We start from the raw sequence: 16,798 nt of genomic DNA on the forward strand, positions 1-16,798 counted from the left end.
GAAACTCATGACATATTGGATCATAAATTATGACAATATCTTCATTTTTGGGTGAACTATCCCTTTAATATCAGATGCTAGCTTTGTTTGAAAGAGGTAAGCCGATTAATTGGTTAGTCGTTTTGTCATTGGCTGCTTTTAAAAGCACCACTGACCATAAAATGAGCCGCCTAATTCTTTTGGCCCTAAAAATCAAGACTTTCACATAAAGCGGAGGTAAGGATATCAATCATTTTAACCTTCGGTGAGGCTGTGTGTCAGCGTCACAAAACAGCTCATGTGGTGTTAATGAGCGTGTAATATAAAACACCAGCCACTAGCTCCATATGTCCAAGCATTATGGAAAACAGAGTCTTGCTTCTGCTGGCAGACTGATTTGATGAGCTGTTGTGTGATATAAAATTAGCCTCAACGATTCTGCGTTTATTTGATGAAACAAAACTTTATTTTTCTGTATTTTTAAATACACCATAAAAAATGCTGGGTTCCACACAGTTGATTTGTGTTGCGACAACATGAAAAGAAAAGGAATTAAAAAAGGAATTAAATAAACTCATTAGTTTTTATTAATTTAAGTAGACTGAAAATAAAACACTAACATTTTCCTTAAAAAAGCTCAATAATTGTGTTGTTACATCTTATTTTATAGACCATTTGGAGGAATGTAAACAAAAACAATGGTCCCAACATATTTCCTGTTTTACATTTTCAATTTCCATAGCTTCCAGAATCCAAAAAGAGCCACATATTGATAAATAATGTTTTGATAGCTGTTTTAACATTAAGTTATGATTGAATTGCCTCTTGTTATAGTTATAAAATAGTTTGATAACAAGCAGTAAATGTTCATGGACCAGTGACAAGACCACATGCAAATAGTCTATACAAGTAGCTTAAAAAAACAGTAAATGTCATTTTTTTAAAAAAGAGTCTACTTTTTTAATAATAAAACTTGTACTTGTCTGAGTTGTCAGTAGAGGGTAAAAAATCAAACAATTATCACAAAATTCACAAAATCAAACAATTATCTTTTTTATAAGAACAATGTAGTGACGAGTGTTTCCCAAAACCAGTTGCTCTTTCACAGATCCATTGTTTGAACCACGTTAGTTATAATGTAAACGCCAATAATAACGCTTTGAACGTGGTGGTAACAACTTTTTTAGAGAAGAACCCCATAATTTATTTGTGCAACTTATATTGTTTTACACACACGCATTTAAAAAAAAAAAAATCCAATATTAGTTTTGATAAAAACATGCACTCGCTTTCTATATTGACTAAAAAATATGTAAATGGTATGTATGTATATACCATCTATATGTATAGGGCCTATGTTTCCTTTACAAATATTATTGAGAACATTACATATTCTTTTCTAAAACACAAAATCACTTACAAAAGCTAACACTTATTCTAATATCATATATAAATCATACAAATAAATAAATAATGAGGGTATTTATTAAGAAAGGAAATTTAATGTTTATTATTTATTAGGAAATGAAAACAAATCTTACTTTAATAATATTTATTATTATTATTATTATTATTAGTAGTAGTAGTAGTAGTAGTAGTAGTAGTAAGTAGGTTATTGTTTATATATTTTTTATCTACTTTTACAATTTGACACATGCAAACCACTGCAAAAATGTTCTAACCAACAGGCCCATGTCATATAGAGTACAGATACATTTCTTTAAAAATAACATTAACGTATGCTATGTTTTTTTTGTTTTCACAAGCTTCAGAGACAAAACATAAATTTGTAACATGAATGTTTTCAAAGTGCACTGCGAAGGGAGCGCAATTGTAAACATGAAGATTGCTAAAAATGAACTGTAAAAATACCTTGAAAGCAAATTACACCTAAGAGTGATGACTAATGCTTTTTTTATTATCACTTCAAGTTTAAATGTTAGAATGTTCTAAATGAATAGGGCATAGGGGGATAACGGAATAGAACACACCCAGGAGCTATGTTTTCAGCTACAGCTCCAGAGGTGTAGTTGTAAGCATATAAGTTTGCGATGCAGTTTGAGAATGTACGTTGGAATGATGAATTTGAGAAACGCCAAATCAACGAACTATGTTTGTAATGACACAACTTGCGACCTTAGTTGGCTGACGATGGTTTTTAGAAACTCATTCTTGACCTTCTAACAATACGGGAAATCCTGAAATACATGAAATAGCATTGATTACTTGATCTTTTTTACATTTAATATATTTTAAAACATCATTTATTTACATGAAGTCGAAGCTATACTTAAAGAAATCGAATTGCGCTGAACACACATATTATTAGTATTTCTGATTACTTAGCCAATCTTGCAATATACGAAACCACGTTTATGTAAAAAGAACAACCAAATGAATCCCAGTCTGTCCTCTCACCATTTCACATAGTCAATTAAGTGTCATTGTGGAGGGATACTCTGTATAAGTCAGCAGGCGGAAACAAAGTGGGGGCTCGTCCGGGTTATTAATGGAAATGATATACGTCAATATGGCCGTGTCGCCTCCCACGTGTCAGCCTGTCGTCTTACACAAAGGAACTGGCAACTTATGAACTGCCTGCGCCACTACGTCGAGTCCATAAAACAACTGGCCTGGGTCACCAGGGAGCCCCCCCTCATCACGCCCCCTTCTCTCGTCCCAGCAGAAACCGCCCCGCTCACAACAGATGACACAGATGGGGAGAGGGCAAACAAAAAAAGGGGCTTCCTTTGTAGCAAGTGGGAACCTTTTCAAAAAGCCATTCATGCAACAAATTGGGCAAAGCTGGACCTCACCGAATCACTATAGCTTCTCGCTTTTTCAATGGCCGACGTAATACTGCGGACAAATTTATGACTTTCTTTGTGATAGCACTTTAGGAGTGATAAAACGTTGCACAATTCTAAACGGTATTTTTAGCATGTTGTTTTGGCAGCAGGTTTGGGTCACTGCGATGCTACTGTTGAAAGATTAAAAATGTAATTTAAATGTCTGTCTCGCTAAGTTCCGCACTGATTTATCTAATGGATTCCACTGTTCTTATACTTTAAAGCATTTAAAGAAACCCAAGCTCCCCCTCCCGAAGGCTGTATCTAGTCTGTACCACTTCACGAGACGTTTCGCTAGAAAGCACCTGTCTTACTTTGCAGTTTGCTCACTTTCTTTGGGCTTATTCTCGCTCTCCTGCGGCGGCTGCTGCTTCTCCCCCTTCTACCTTTTCTCCTCCCTTTTGCAATCTGCATAGAGAGACATTTGTCATCATTAGCCCAGCTCTGACAGTTGGCACCCAGCACCTCAGATCTCAAGGACTGGCAATTATGAAGCCTTCATCCCTTATTTGGGTTACATGGCCTAATTTCATCATGGGCTTCAACCACCAGCATTTCATTACCCGAGCCCCCCAAACCTGGGGGGGAAGAAAAAAAGAGAAAAACTGAGTTGCTTTCTCTCTTTTTTCTTTTCCTTTGTTTTCGCTCTCCAGAACCGGCTGTTGAGCACACGTGTTTCTCAGAATAGGGCGGTATAATTAATTTGAAATGCATCAAGGCATTGTCCTCACCGGGGCTGTTGATAGAGGATGTTCTGGTTGAGTATCATCGGGTCAGTAAGCGAATGATTACGGACTCAACCTCTAAACATGGGATGTCTCCAAGACATTAAGATTAATCACAGGGAGCTGAAGAGGTTGGTGTCTGGTGACGGCCGCTTGTTAAAGGTGTTTTACTGAGCTTGGGGTTTGTGTACGCCACTTGAAAACAAACAGATGAAAATAAATGGATTTGTTCGCTTAATGCGAAATGAAAATGAGGCTTCTGTGGAAACTTTCAAAAGCTTGAAGTGTCGATTGAATTTTAAAGGGACCGTTAAAGCCAATATGTAGAATTTTCTCTGCCTTATGTGGAAAAAAGTTGCTTGACTTTTTATTGGTGCTAAATAACAATGTTTTGTCTATGCAATCAAACTCATTGGGGTCCAAGACGATAGAGAAATGATACTGTACATTTAACAGAAAATCTATGCAATTTTTAAAACAAAACGAAACAAAAAATGAAATGAAACAAAGCAAAACTAAATGAAATTAAATCAACGAAAATGGAGCAGAAATGAAACCAATACATGATGGAAACAAAACAAAACAAAACAAAAACAAAACAAAACAAAACAAAACAAAACAAAACAAAACAAAACAAAACAAAACAAAACAAAAAAAACAAAACAAAACAAAACGTCATTATTCCCTTATGGGGTCGCAAAACAACACTGAGCTCCAGTGAGTTTTATCCAGTGACTTTAGCTATTTTGCTTACTTCTTATTTTACATTTTAATGTATTTTAAAATGCGAAACAGTGGCTAAGTAGTAAGCACTTTTGCTTCACAACAAGGTCACTGGTTCGAATACCAGCTAGGTTAGTTGGCATTTCTGTGTGGAGTTTGCATTTTCTCCCTGTGTTCTCGTGTGTTTCCTCCGGGTGCTCCGGTTTCCTTCACAGTTCAAAGACATGCTAAACTAAACTAAATTGACCATAGTGTATGTGTGTGTGTGTATGAATGAGTGTGTATGGATGTTTGCCAGTACTGGGTTGCAGCTGTAAGGGCATCTGCTGTGTAAAACCTATGCTGGAATAGTTGGCGGTTTATTCCGCTGTGGCGACCCCTGATGAATAAAGAGTCTAAAGAAAATGAATGAATATTTTAAAATGTCATTTATTCACATGAAGGTTAAGCTTTAGATTTAAAAGGACAAAAATCTAAATGTTCTGAACACACATTAAAATTGTATACAAGTGTTTATTTTATTTTACACAAATAAAAAAGTTATTTTGCATAAAGTAAAATAAAGTCATCATTCACAGAGTCAATCGTGTCCAGAAAGAGCTCCAGTGACTTACATGGTATGCAGAGAAAAGAAAGAGGATAAAAAAAAATGACATAATTTATGCATTAGATTTAAATGAGCTGTTAGTGCAAAGAAAATCTCTCACCATTTATTAACTTTCTGTCAATTACTTTAAAAAATAATGAAATAATTTTTGGAAGATCCACCACCACTGACAAAGGTCCAGAATTTGTCCCATACATGAGTTTATTTGTCCTATTTTGACTGCTATGCTATCATAAATAGTGAAAATAAGCCATCGATTAAGGCTTTAAGATTGAGTGGAATCCTCTGTTGGCTGTTGTGACTTCAGCTAATCAGTTTTGACAAATGCTTTACATTGTACAACATTCAGCTGTGGAAGACAACATACAATCTGACATGAGTGACGTCATCCTTCACTACTGACTGACTGAATTGTTGTTAAATAGAGAATATATACTTTTAAATATAACTTGTATTATATAATATAATATTTTTGATATCTAACTTTTATTCTAAATCTTGGACCTTACTCTTGAAACAAAAAATGACCAATACAAAAATGTAAAGGATCAAAACCGGCCCATATGAATTTGAATGCTAATTTGGCTATTGTTATGCATGCATTTCCAAATTTACTTTCTTACAAGAATCACAAAGCTCCACATTATAATTATTATGCATTCAAAAGGCCAAATTCTGACTAAGTAATGTTGAATGGGCTGGCCAGGTGTTTTTTTTATAGATAGCCCACAGCTTTTAATTTAAAACTTTAACAGATTCTAATGATCTGTTTTTACTAATGATATTGGATGTAATAAATTAGCATTTTAAAAATAAGTTCATTCATTCATTTTCTTTTCGGCTAAGTCCTTTTATTAATCCGGGGTCGCCACAGCGGAATGAACCGCCATCTTATCCAGCACGTTTTTACACAGCATATGTCCTTCCAGCAACAACCCATCTCTGGGAATTTAAAATTAAGTATTTATTCATATTTCTTTATTCTAAATCTTTAGGAAATGTTTTTTGTGATCAAAAGGTGTGGTTATGACCATCCGACAAGGTAATTCAGCTGAATATAATGCCTAATATATTACTAAAATGCCGTATCTAGATCTAACAGATTAATAGAAAATGAGGCAAACAACTGCAGGTCCATTTTTTGAGAAAAAAGAACCACACTTGAACCAGGCTGGCTACGAGTCTGGTGACTCACTTAAACATCTTTCTTTCATGTTCAAAGAACAAATTCAATCATTTTGGAAGGATGCGGGGGTAAATGAATACAAGAATGTTCATTCTGCAGTAACTATTGCTTTAATCTGAGTTATATCAAATGAGAATTCATGATTGCATGTTTCTCAGTGAATACGGCTAAAAATATGTTCAAATGCATTAAGCAATGAACATTCCGGATTAAAGGACATTTAAATCAAAAGGTCCCTTTCTGAATAAACTAATGAAATCAGTGCTAAATCTATGCAAATAAATGCACGTCATTAATCAGAGAAGCTGACAAGCAAGGCATATTGCTGTTGGGGGGAGTAAGGGTGATGGCAAAGCTCAAAAAAGTGATTAATTTTCAATGTTCTTCTCTCTCTTACACTTGAGGGTTACTATTTTAGCTTAGCGTATTTATATAAAAAAAATATATATATATAATAAAAGAATCTACATTTTTTAGAGAGGGTTTGTCCACTTCTCTCCAGCTCCCTTTAGGAAGGGGCTTCTAATACAGCATGGAAAGTAAAACAAATGGAGGGAGAGAATTCAAAGCAAGAGAGGTAGGGGGCTGACAGCCGATAGGCAAGAGAAAATTAACTGGGAGCCCTGTGGTGTGGCCATATTGCCTGGAATAACCGAATTCGCTTCGGAAGAAAACTCAATGACAATTTTGATATCCATTTGCGGGAAGCTGAAAGGGATATGTCATAATAAGTGTCCATCTCGTATAATGCAATCCCCACCAGCGCCGAGCTCCACGCTAATATTGCTTGTCTTAAATGGCAGGGCCTTTAATATGATTTATATTTGACTTCTCCACTCCATTAAGTGCACTCGATAATCTGTTCTTTGACCTAGCGGCGCCTTTTGGCTCAGATCCATTTTTGCTATTCTTCTTTTTTCCTTCTTCTTTTTTTCCACGTCGCAAAATGATGATGGGATCAGTGTAAAGAACTGTCCGTGAATGATGATGAAATAAAGCTGAGCTGACCTCCTTTTGTTGCTGAATAATAGGATTATTAATATCAGTGCATGAGCAGTGACTATTAACTTCAATTAAGACTCTCTAAAGCTCTTGATATATTCAAATCTGCGAATAACCCCACTGATGCTATTAATAAATACGACATACAATGTTCTAGCCACATAAGAGCACTATCTAATGTTGTCCCTTGTTGTTGTTTATGAATTAGTATGCTGGGTTATTAATGAGAGATTCTAATTGAATACAATGCATGATGCAAAGACTGCGGCACTGACTGCAATATATTTCATAAGTACCTATGCTCTAAGAAAAGAAAATGTACAAATGTGACACACTGTTCTGTGTTGATACAAAAAAAATACTTTTTAGATAAGTTATTTATTTTTTTAAAGATGCTTTACCAATATTTTGAATAATATTTTATGCATTGCACTGTATTGCTTTAAAGCTATTTGTAAGAGAGTCTGTGTGTGTGTGTGTGTGTGTGTGTGTGTGTGTGTGTGTGTGTGTGTGTGTGAGTGTGTGCTTTTGCTGTAGTGTATCCCCAAGTTTAATTAAATTACACACACAAACACACACAACAGAGAGAGAGTCATACACACCTAACAAAAGAACACATTGAAACATTGATAATTCATTCATTTTCTTGTCGGCTTAGTCTCTTTATTAATCCAGGGTCGCCACAGCGGAATGAACCGCCAACTTATCCAACACATTTTTACGCAGCGGATGCCCTTCCAGCCGCAACCCAACTCTAGGAAACATCCACACACTCTCATTCACACACACACTCATACACTACGGACAATTTAGCCTACCCAATTCACCTGTACTGCATGTCTTTGGACTGTGGGGGAAACCGGAGCACCTGGAGGAAACCCATGCGAACGCAGGGAGAACATGCAAACTCCACACAGAAATGCCAACTGAGCCGAGGCTCGAACCAGTAACCCAGCGACCAGTGACCCAAACGAAACAAAACAGAATCAAACTGAAAGAACCGATACAGAATGGAAATGGAACCGAAAGGAAACAAAGAAAACAAACAAAAAAAAAATAGAAAGTCATACCAAACCAAACCAAAGCAAATATATGTTTAATCAAATCATAACAGTTTTGTATACTAGTACAGTAATACAAAAACAAAACAAAACAAAAAAATGTTAAAACAAAAACTGAAAAAAATTAAAAAGAGAAATGATACTTTACTTGTAACTTGTGAAAGTTTAAACATTTAATAGAAAATCTATGCCATTTTTAAAACAAAATGAAAACAGAACAGGACTGAACCAAACTGTAACAAAATGAAACAAAACCAAACAAAACAAAAACAAAACAAATCTTTTTTTTTTTAAATCAAATATTAACTTACTTTAAATCATAACAGTTCTGCGTACAGTTATACAATATAATTTATCTTTAATAAAAACAAAAATTATACTTTACTTGTAACTTGTAAAAGTTGAAACATTTAATAGAAAAATTATGCAATTTTTTCAAATGAAACGAAACCGAACAGAACAATAAATAAAATGGAACAAAATGGAGACGGAAAAGGAAACAAAATGAAACAAAAAAAATTCAAATTAAAAAAATAAAGCGAAACCAAAACTAATCTTTGTTATCAAAGATTAACTTACTTTAAATCATAAAAGTGCACACTAGAACAATAACACAAAGTAATGTATCTTTAATAAAAACATAAAATTGAAAAAAGTAAATAAATAAAAAATCAAACCTGTATACAAATCATTTATATTTCATTTTTCCAAAAAAGATTACAGTTCTAAAATTTTAATAGAAAACCAGTGACTCAAAACCTGCAGAATTTATAGGACAGAATCTAAATCACTCATTAGTTTAAAACAAATAAATAATCAATGAATAAATAGATAAATAAACAATACCACTCAGTGTCAGTAAACACGTGTTTGACAAGGGCCTTTACCAGCATGCCTGACCATTCTGACAGGAGAATCGCTCTTCAGAACAAGACGGGAGGGAGAAAGAAAAATGAAGAGATCATTGGCGAGGAAACTCCAGAACAAAGAAGCCTTCAATGAGCTAAACGTTTCCTGGGTCATATGCTCTCTCCAAAAAAAAAAAAAAAAAAAAATGGGGCGGAAGACGGAGTCATTGTATTGATTTACACAATCCGGCATCCTATTCGCTGGGTCAGGAATAGCAGCCATACTGTTGTCACATCCTCATATATCACAACCCAAGCCTGTGGACTGTGTGTTATGGTCACAAAGACACTGATCGCAATGTTGTGGAGACGCAGAACAGTGCGTGACAGGAGAGGGGGTTTGAGGTCAAGGGGGATTTTAAGTGCCTCCAGGTCACACTTAATAGGCCACTTGAGTCACGTATACAGTATTGAATGGTTTGTATTCACAACATAAAAGATACAGAATTAACTAACTAAATAGGTATCGTTAAAATGAATACATTTTTTAAAGCCCCAAATAGGGAAAAACGACATGAGCATAATAAATTAAAAGGTTTGTGGATTTCCCAAACAAAACAAAACTAAAACAACGTATACAAAAGATACTCTTCGGTCGACAACTAACCTTTAGCCTTGTACAAATGTCCATGTATGCTTGCAACATAAAACTAAACCTTCACTGTAAGAAAAAATATTAAATCAATAGTTATAACAACATAAGATTTTTAAGTAAATTTGACTTAGTTTAAAAAAATTTATTTCATGTTAAATTAAATCGGTGTAATGTACGTTTAAATTATGTGTAAGGTTAATTTTAGATACACTGTAAAAAAAATGCTGAATTCCACACAATCAATATGTGGTGTCATGAAGGTATTAAGTATATATATATATATATATATATATATATATATATATATATATATATATATATATATATAATTTGAGTGGATTGAACATAAAAACAAATTAAGTTGTCCCCTAAAAAAACAAAAGAATTATGTTGATTGAGTCCATTTTAAATAAGTAGTTTGAACAATCAACTTTTCTTTTTAAGTATGGTTGTCCACACTGTAAACAATGCTGGGTTTGACACAATAAGTCTGTGTTGGGGCAACATGAAGGAATTAAGTTAATTTAGTATTTACAAATTTGAGTGGATTGAAAACAAAATAATTAAGTTGTCCCTCCAAAACTTAAGAATTGTGCTGCTTCAGCTCATTTTAAATAAGTAGTTTGAACAAATAGCAATTATTTTGAGTGTAATGTAAAAACCTTACATTCTTCTGTTGGATGTTATACAATTATAGGTGGTCAACTTCCTAAAAAGAGTGTGTAAGATTTAGAATTAAACGTGTCAAGCAGTTCAGCCAAAAATGAAAAGTGTGTACACTTAAAAGTGACTTTCACTGCTTAGAATAAGCTGAAACAACACAATTAAGTTTTTTTGGGGGGAAACTTAATTATTTTTTGCTCAATCTACTTAAATTTGTAAAAAACACTAAGATTAACTTAATAAATTTGTGTCGGGACAACATAAAGGAATTGTGTGAAAGCCAGCATTTTTACAGTGAATTATTTACTCATAAAGATCCCCTTCAGTCGACGACCAGCCTTTAGTCATGTACAAATGTCCATGTATGCTTACAAAATGAAACTAGACCTTCACTGTAAGAAAAAAAATATGATCAATAGTCATAACAACATAAGATTTTTAAGTTAAATTAACTTATTTTAAACATAAAAATCTTTTTACTTCAAATTAAGTCAGTTTAATGTAAGTTTAAATTATGTGTAAGGTTAATTTTAGACACTGTAAAATAATGCTCAGTTTAAAACAATCGATCTGACAACATAAATGAATTAAGTTATTAGTTTGTACAAATTAAAGTGGATTTAACATAAAACAATTAAGTTTACCCCAAAAAACTGAAGAATTGTGTTGTTCCAGGCTATTTTAAATTAGTAGGTGTCTACACAGTAAACAATGCTGGGTTCTGCATAATTGATTTGTGTTGTGGCAACATGCAACATTGAGTTAACTTGGTATATACAAATTTGAGTGGATCGAACAGAAAACAATTAACTTGTCCCTGCAAAAACTCAAGAATTGTGTTGCTTCAGCTCATATTATAGAAATACATTAAATAAAAATAAGGGTAATTTACTAAATTTGTGTTGGGAAAACAATAAGAAATTATGTGAAACCCAGCATTTTTTACAGTGTAATTACTCACTCATATGCTGTTTTTCTATATTCTGCTATTGCTCTTGTAAATTCTGCCAAACAATGACAATGGATACATTTACAAGACTATTAAAGATTTTTAAGTTAAATTAACTTATTTTAAAAATAAAAATCTTTTTACTTCAAATTAAGTCAGTTTATTGTAAGTTTAAATTATTTGTAAGGTTAATTTTAGACACTGTTAAATAATGCTCAGTTTAAAACAATCGATCTATGCTGACAACATAAACGAATTAAGTTATTAGTTTGTACAAATTAAAGTGGATTTAACATAAAACAATTAAGTTTACCCCAAAAAACTGAAGAATTGTGTTGTTCCAGGCTATTTTAAATTAGTAGGTGTCTACACTGTAAACAATGCTGGGTTCTGCATAATTGATTTGTGTTGTGGCAACATGCAACATTGAGTTAACTTGGTATATACAAATTTGAGTGGATCGAACAGAAAACAATTAACTTGTCCCTCCAAAAACTCAAGAATTGTGTTGCTTCAGCTCATATTATAGAAATACATTAAATAAAAATAAGGGTAATTTACTAAATTTGTGTTGGGACAACATGAAGAAATTATGTGAAACCCAGCATTTTTTACAGTGTAATTACTCACTCATATGCTGTTTTTCTATATATTCTGCTATTGCTCTTGTAAATTCTGCCAAACAATGACAATGGATACATTTACAAGACTATTAAAAATATCTTCTTCTGTGTTCAACAGAAAGAAAAAAATTTCACTATGGAAATCAATTATGAATGAATAAGTGTATTTTAATTTTTCTTTTTGGCTCAATAACCTTTTAAGAGTTTAATGGTGGCTAATGTGAGAATAAATTATGGCTGATATTTTAACACTGTACTGCAGTTTACTGTAACATACTGACAAACAATAGGCGAGCAACTGATTCAGACATACAAAAGCAGTACTGAAAACATCACAGTATAAACCATGAAGGGAGGGAGACCGTCTGATCTGATACGGTTGGGTACCTGCCATGTAATGTGTGTGTGTGTGTGTGAGAGAGAGTGAGTGAGAGAGAGAGAGAGAGAGAGCGAGAGAGAGAGAGAGAGAGAGAGAGAGAGAGAGAGAGAGAGAGAGAGAGAGAGAGAGAGAGAGAGAGAGAGAGAGGGGGGGGGGTGGCTGAGGTGGAAATCAAGGTTAAACAGAGAGCTTAAAAACATTTGAGCAGTGTCAGTAAAAAAAAAGTATTTTCCTCTCTTCCCATGTATTAAACCACACGTTTTTCACCTAATCACTACTCGCTTGTGCAACATTTCGAATGCAATAATTAAAATTAAGTAGACATTTGCATAGCTTTCTATTTAAAGACATGTAAAGTAAATAAATAAATCGGCAGGTTTACATACAGTGTCACATTTACACATCCCTGTCAAAGGCCCAAAAACCATTCACCTTGCTTTAATTTTGGCAAAGGAGAACTGATATGTGTGATCGCTGCCTGAAAACAGCAGAGCTCTATTAATTATGGTTGGCAAAATCATTCGGGCAGAAGGAGCCAAGCAGACTACAGTGAGGGCTGGAGCCAACCGACCGTAATGCATCCTCAGTACAGTGACCTCTTACAATCTGTTTATGAAGCCAACTAAACATACATGCGTGGATATTCTGTGGATGTGTAGTCTATATATATATATATATATATATATATATATATATATATATATATATATATATATATATATATATATATATATATATATATATATAAAAACATTCAGACGCGCCCCCAAATTTCATAAAAAATAAATAAGTAAGCCTACTTTAGTAAAACAGTGCCGTCGATGTAGGGATTTAGTAAAAATAAAAAGACTCGTGTTGAATCTTATTTGATTTCAGATTCAATATTGCGAAGAAAGTGTTTGTGCAGTTCGCGTAACGATCTTGATAAAGTTTGAGTTCGCATGTGTGTTTGTTAACATTTTACCGGTAAATAAATTAGACTAAAATATGCCGAGGCAAACGAATAAAAGGAGGTAAATCTGCCAAATATGAACCTGTTTTAAAGGCTCGAGATCATAAATTAAGATCTAAATGTTTTGCATTAAACCACTTGCAGACTGCAGCATTCAATAAGACTTAAAATACATATAGCTAAATTAATGCAATGATACGTTAAAACATGCATATTTTAAATAAAGATAAACCGAAGAACTAAAAGTAGGCTAAACAACACATTAAAACACGTTTTTAATCATTAATTTAAAAATAAAAAAGACGCTTCCACTTTGGTGAAGCTTGAAGGTTTAATTCGTTCAAAACGTATATAATGCTTTTTAAAAATAATTTAGGCTAGAACTGCTAATAACACCAAAAAGCGTTTTTTTAATCGGCTAGGTTTAGGAAATCACCTTAACGCATATTACTTCAAAGGCCTTCGTATTCCTGCTATCGTCAATTAACTTCAGAAAAACTAAACCTATTCATTTTATATTTAATAATAAATAAGACGAGGGCATGATTTGGATAAGTTGAACCCAACTCACCATTTTCTATAGCCTAATAAAGGAAAATATGTTTGAAATGGTTCAAATTAAAGAAAACATCCCTGCATTAACTAACATATTTACACAGCTAAACATTTTAAAGAATATTTTACAAAACACATTATGCAAAGCGGATTTAAATTTACACGCACTGAAGAGAGATATCACCAAATATAAGCAACAGATAATATAAATGTAGTCATATCAAAGAATGTCGCAAAACTATACTGCACAGCCAAAAGATAAATCGGATGAGCAGATCAACGAAAAACATTATGCATTTCAAAGTGCACGCCATTCTACAGACGAAATAAATAAAATAAAAAAAATGTTAAATAACCTGTCTTAAATCTAATCATAATAAATATTCTTAAAACGATAATGAACATGTTAAGTATCAAATAATAGGCATACACAATAAATATTCACAAATATGAAATTCAATAGCCTGCTTTCTGGTTATAAATCAAGCCTTGATAAATTATCAAAATAACCAAATTATCTATAAAGAAGAACAGAAAAGGTCCATGTATCGCGAATAAACCTGTTTCTTCTCCCTCCAAAGTGTAGGTGTGTTTCCAACAGACGGGTTGGTTGTGTATAAAAGCTAAGGATTAATTTGTCGTCAATAAACTGAAGGCAGTGACGACTCGTGCTGTGATTGGACGAGCTCATCTCAAACCCTCCCTTTATAATTTCAGAGGACTGAGTTCGGAGTCTTAAACACACCAACACCGCTTGGACACACACTTAAGAGCACCCTGCACTTTCCAACCCCTATTGAAAACAGAGAAAAGGCACCGCAAGTGGATACAAGAGGTTTGCTGAACTACTGATCCGTGCGTATGGACTTTTAATTGCCGAATTAGACCAAGGGGTTTGATTTTTTTTCTTTTTTGGTCGCATAAGAAAATACAAGCAGATGATTTAACTGCCCGAGTTTGTGCATGTGCTCCACGCACAAATAAAAAAGGCATTATAAAAAATTATAGCCCCCTTTTTTTCTCTAAATAGTCCACATTCTTCTCTAAAATTGGCTCCTGTACAAACAGCCGCGTTGGATCCCTCGGGTTACTGCGAGACTCCGGTGTACAACCCGGATCTCTGTCCAAATATGATCGCCGCCCAGGCCAAGCTGGTGTATCATCTCAATAAATACTACAACGAGAAATGCCAGTCTCGGAAAGCGGCCATCTCCAAGACCATCCGGGAGGTGTGCAAGGTGGTCTCAGATGTCCTAAAAGAGGTGGAGGTCCAGGAGCCCCGCTTTATCAGCTCCTTAAACGAAATGGATAACCGCTTCGAAGGGCTCGAGGTCATCTCTCCAACTGAATTCGAGGTGGTCCTCTATCTGAACCAGATGGGGGTCTTCAACTTCGTGGACGACGGCTCTCTGCCGGGCTGCGCCGTGCTCAAGCTCAGCGACGGGCGGAAGAGAAGTATGTCTCTCTGGGTAGAGTTCATCACGGCTTCGGGATACCTGTCCGCGCGCAAGATCCGCTCCAGGTTCCAGACGCTCGTGGCGCAGGCGGTGGATAAGTGCAGCTATAGGGACGTGGTTAAAATGGTCGCCGACACCAGCGAGGTGAAATTACGCATCAGAGACCGATATGTGGTTCAGATCACTCCTGCGTTCAAGTGCACCGGCATTTGGCCGCGCAGCGCTGCTCACTGGCCGCTGCCGCACATCCCGTGGCCTGGGCCGAACAGAGTGGCAGAAGTCAAAGCCGAGGGTTTCAATCTCTTGTCGAAGGAGTGTTACTCGCTGAACGGGAAGCAGAGCTCGGCGGAGAGCGATGCCTGGGTGTTGCAGTTCGCCGAAGCGGAGAACCGACTGCTCCTAGGAGGCTGCAGGAAGAAATGTCTGTCCCTGCTCAAGACGCTGCGCGACCGTCACCTTGAACTACCGGGACAGCCTCTCAACAACTATCACATGAAAACTCTTGTGTCTTACGAGTGCGAAAAACACCCGCGCGAGTCGGACTGGGACGAAAACTGCCTCGGGGATCGGCTGAACGGGATTTTATTGCAGCTCATTTCGTGCTTGCAGTGTAGGAGATGCCCCCATTATTTTCTGCCAAACCTAGACCTTTTCCAAGGGAAGCCACATTCGGCCCTTGAAAACGCTGCCAAACAGACTTGGCGACTGGCAAGAGAAATTCTAACCAACCCTAAAAGCTTGGAGAAACTCTGAGGTAAAAAATAAACGACATGTTTGTGAATTGGAGGTCTGACTGATCAAAGTTCTGAGGCCTAGACGATGCTAATCAGGATCTCTTCCACAAAATGGTCACTGTTGAAACCAATCTCCGTTGATTTTGTTGTAAAAATATTTTAGAGAGCTCCGTTTAAAAATACTTTACATGACGAGAATTTGTCGTGAGGGAGCAAACTGTATCAACAATCAAAATGAATGGTTACCTGTCAGTATTACTGTTTCTTTCTTTTCTTTTTTCGAGCCCTGCCCGACAACACATTTTACCTAAAAGCTTTCGACACACGAAGACAGAATAACCTGTACATTTTATACTGTAAATAGACACATTTGTAGATTGTGAATCCGGTGGTCTGCAGTTGTGAATGTTGTTCTGTGACACGTAAATAGAAGTATAATTTCACCTGTTTTAACATTCGCCTGGATTATTTCTGAAGAGAGAAAGAAGAAAAAATCATTTAAACCTGCATCAGCGATTTAATCTATTGTCAATGGCAAATTGCAAAAGTTTACATTTTGATGGTACTATTTGTTACGTTCCTAAACATTCCATACGCATACTTGAATTAATTATTTAAAGTAGGCTATATTCGACCGTTTTTGTTTGTACCTTGCTTACATGGTAAAAGGCTGAAGTTGAGAATATATATATGAAAAAAAATATACCTGAAAACAATGCACTTGAAATACACTGGAATATAACATTTTGTGATTTGATTTTTTATATCTGTCTCTGAGTTTATTTAAAGAGTTAATAAAAACAAATGAATATTTGTGTCCAAATAATGATTCGTGATACATATACTGCAAT

The 16,798-nt window shown here is 35.1% G+C and overlaps 2 protein-coding genes across 14 annotated transcripts in view; one reads left to right on the plus strand and one right to left on the minus strand.

Annotated features, from left to right (window-relative positions):
• nbeab (neurobeachin b) overlaps positions 1 to 16,798 on the minus strand; it is a 770,985-nt gene that overhangs the window by 362,902 nt on the left and 391,285 nt on the right. The gene's annotated exons all lie outside the window — the stretch shown is intronic.
• mab21l1 (mab-21-like 1) lies at positions 14,509 to 16,770 on the plus strand. Its single transcript, NM_152974.2, is given in 1 exon segment — positions 14,509 to 16,770. A coding segment is annotated over 1 exon segment (1,080 nt). The 5' UTR covers positions 14,509 to 14,886; the 3' UTR covers positions 15,967 to 16,770.

The sequence above is a fragment of the Danio rerio genome, chromosome 15, assembly GCF_049306965.1.
Source record: "Danio rerio strain Tuebingen ecotype United States chromosome 15, GRCz12tu, whole genome shotgun sequence".
Lineage (NCBI taxonomy): Eukaryota > Metazoa > Chordata > Actinopteri > Cypriniformes > Danionidae > Danio > Danio rerio.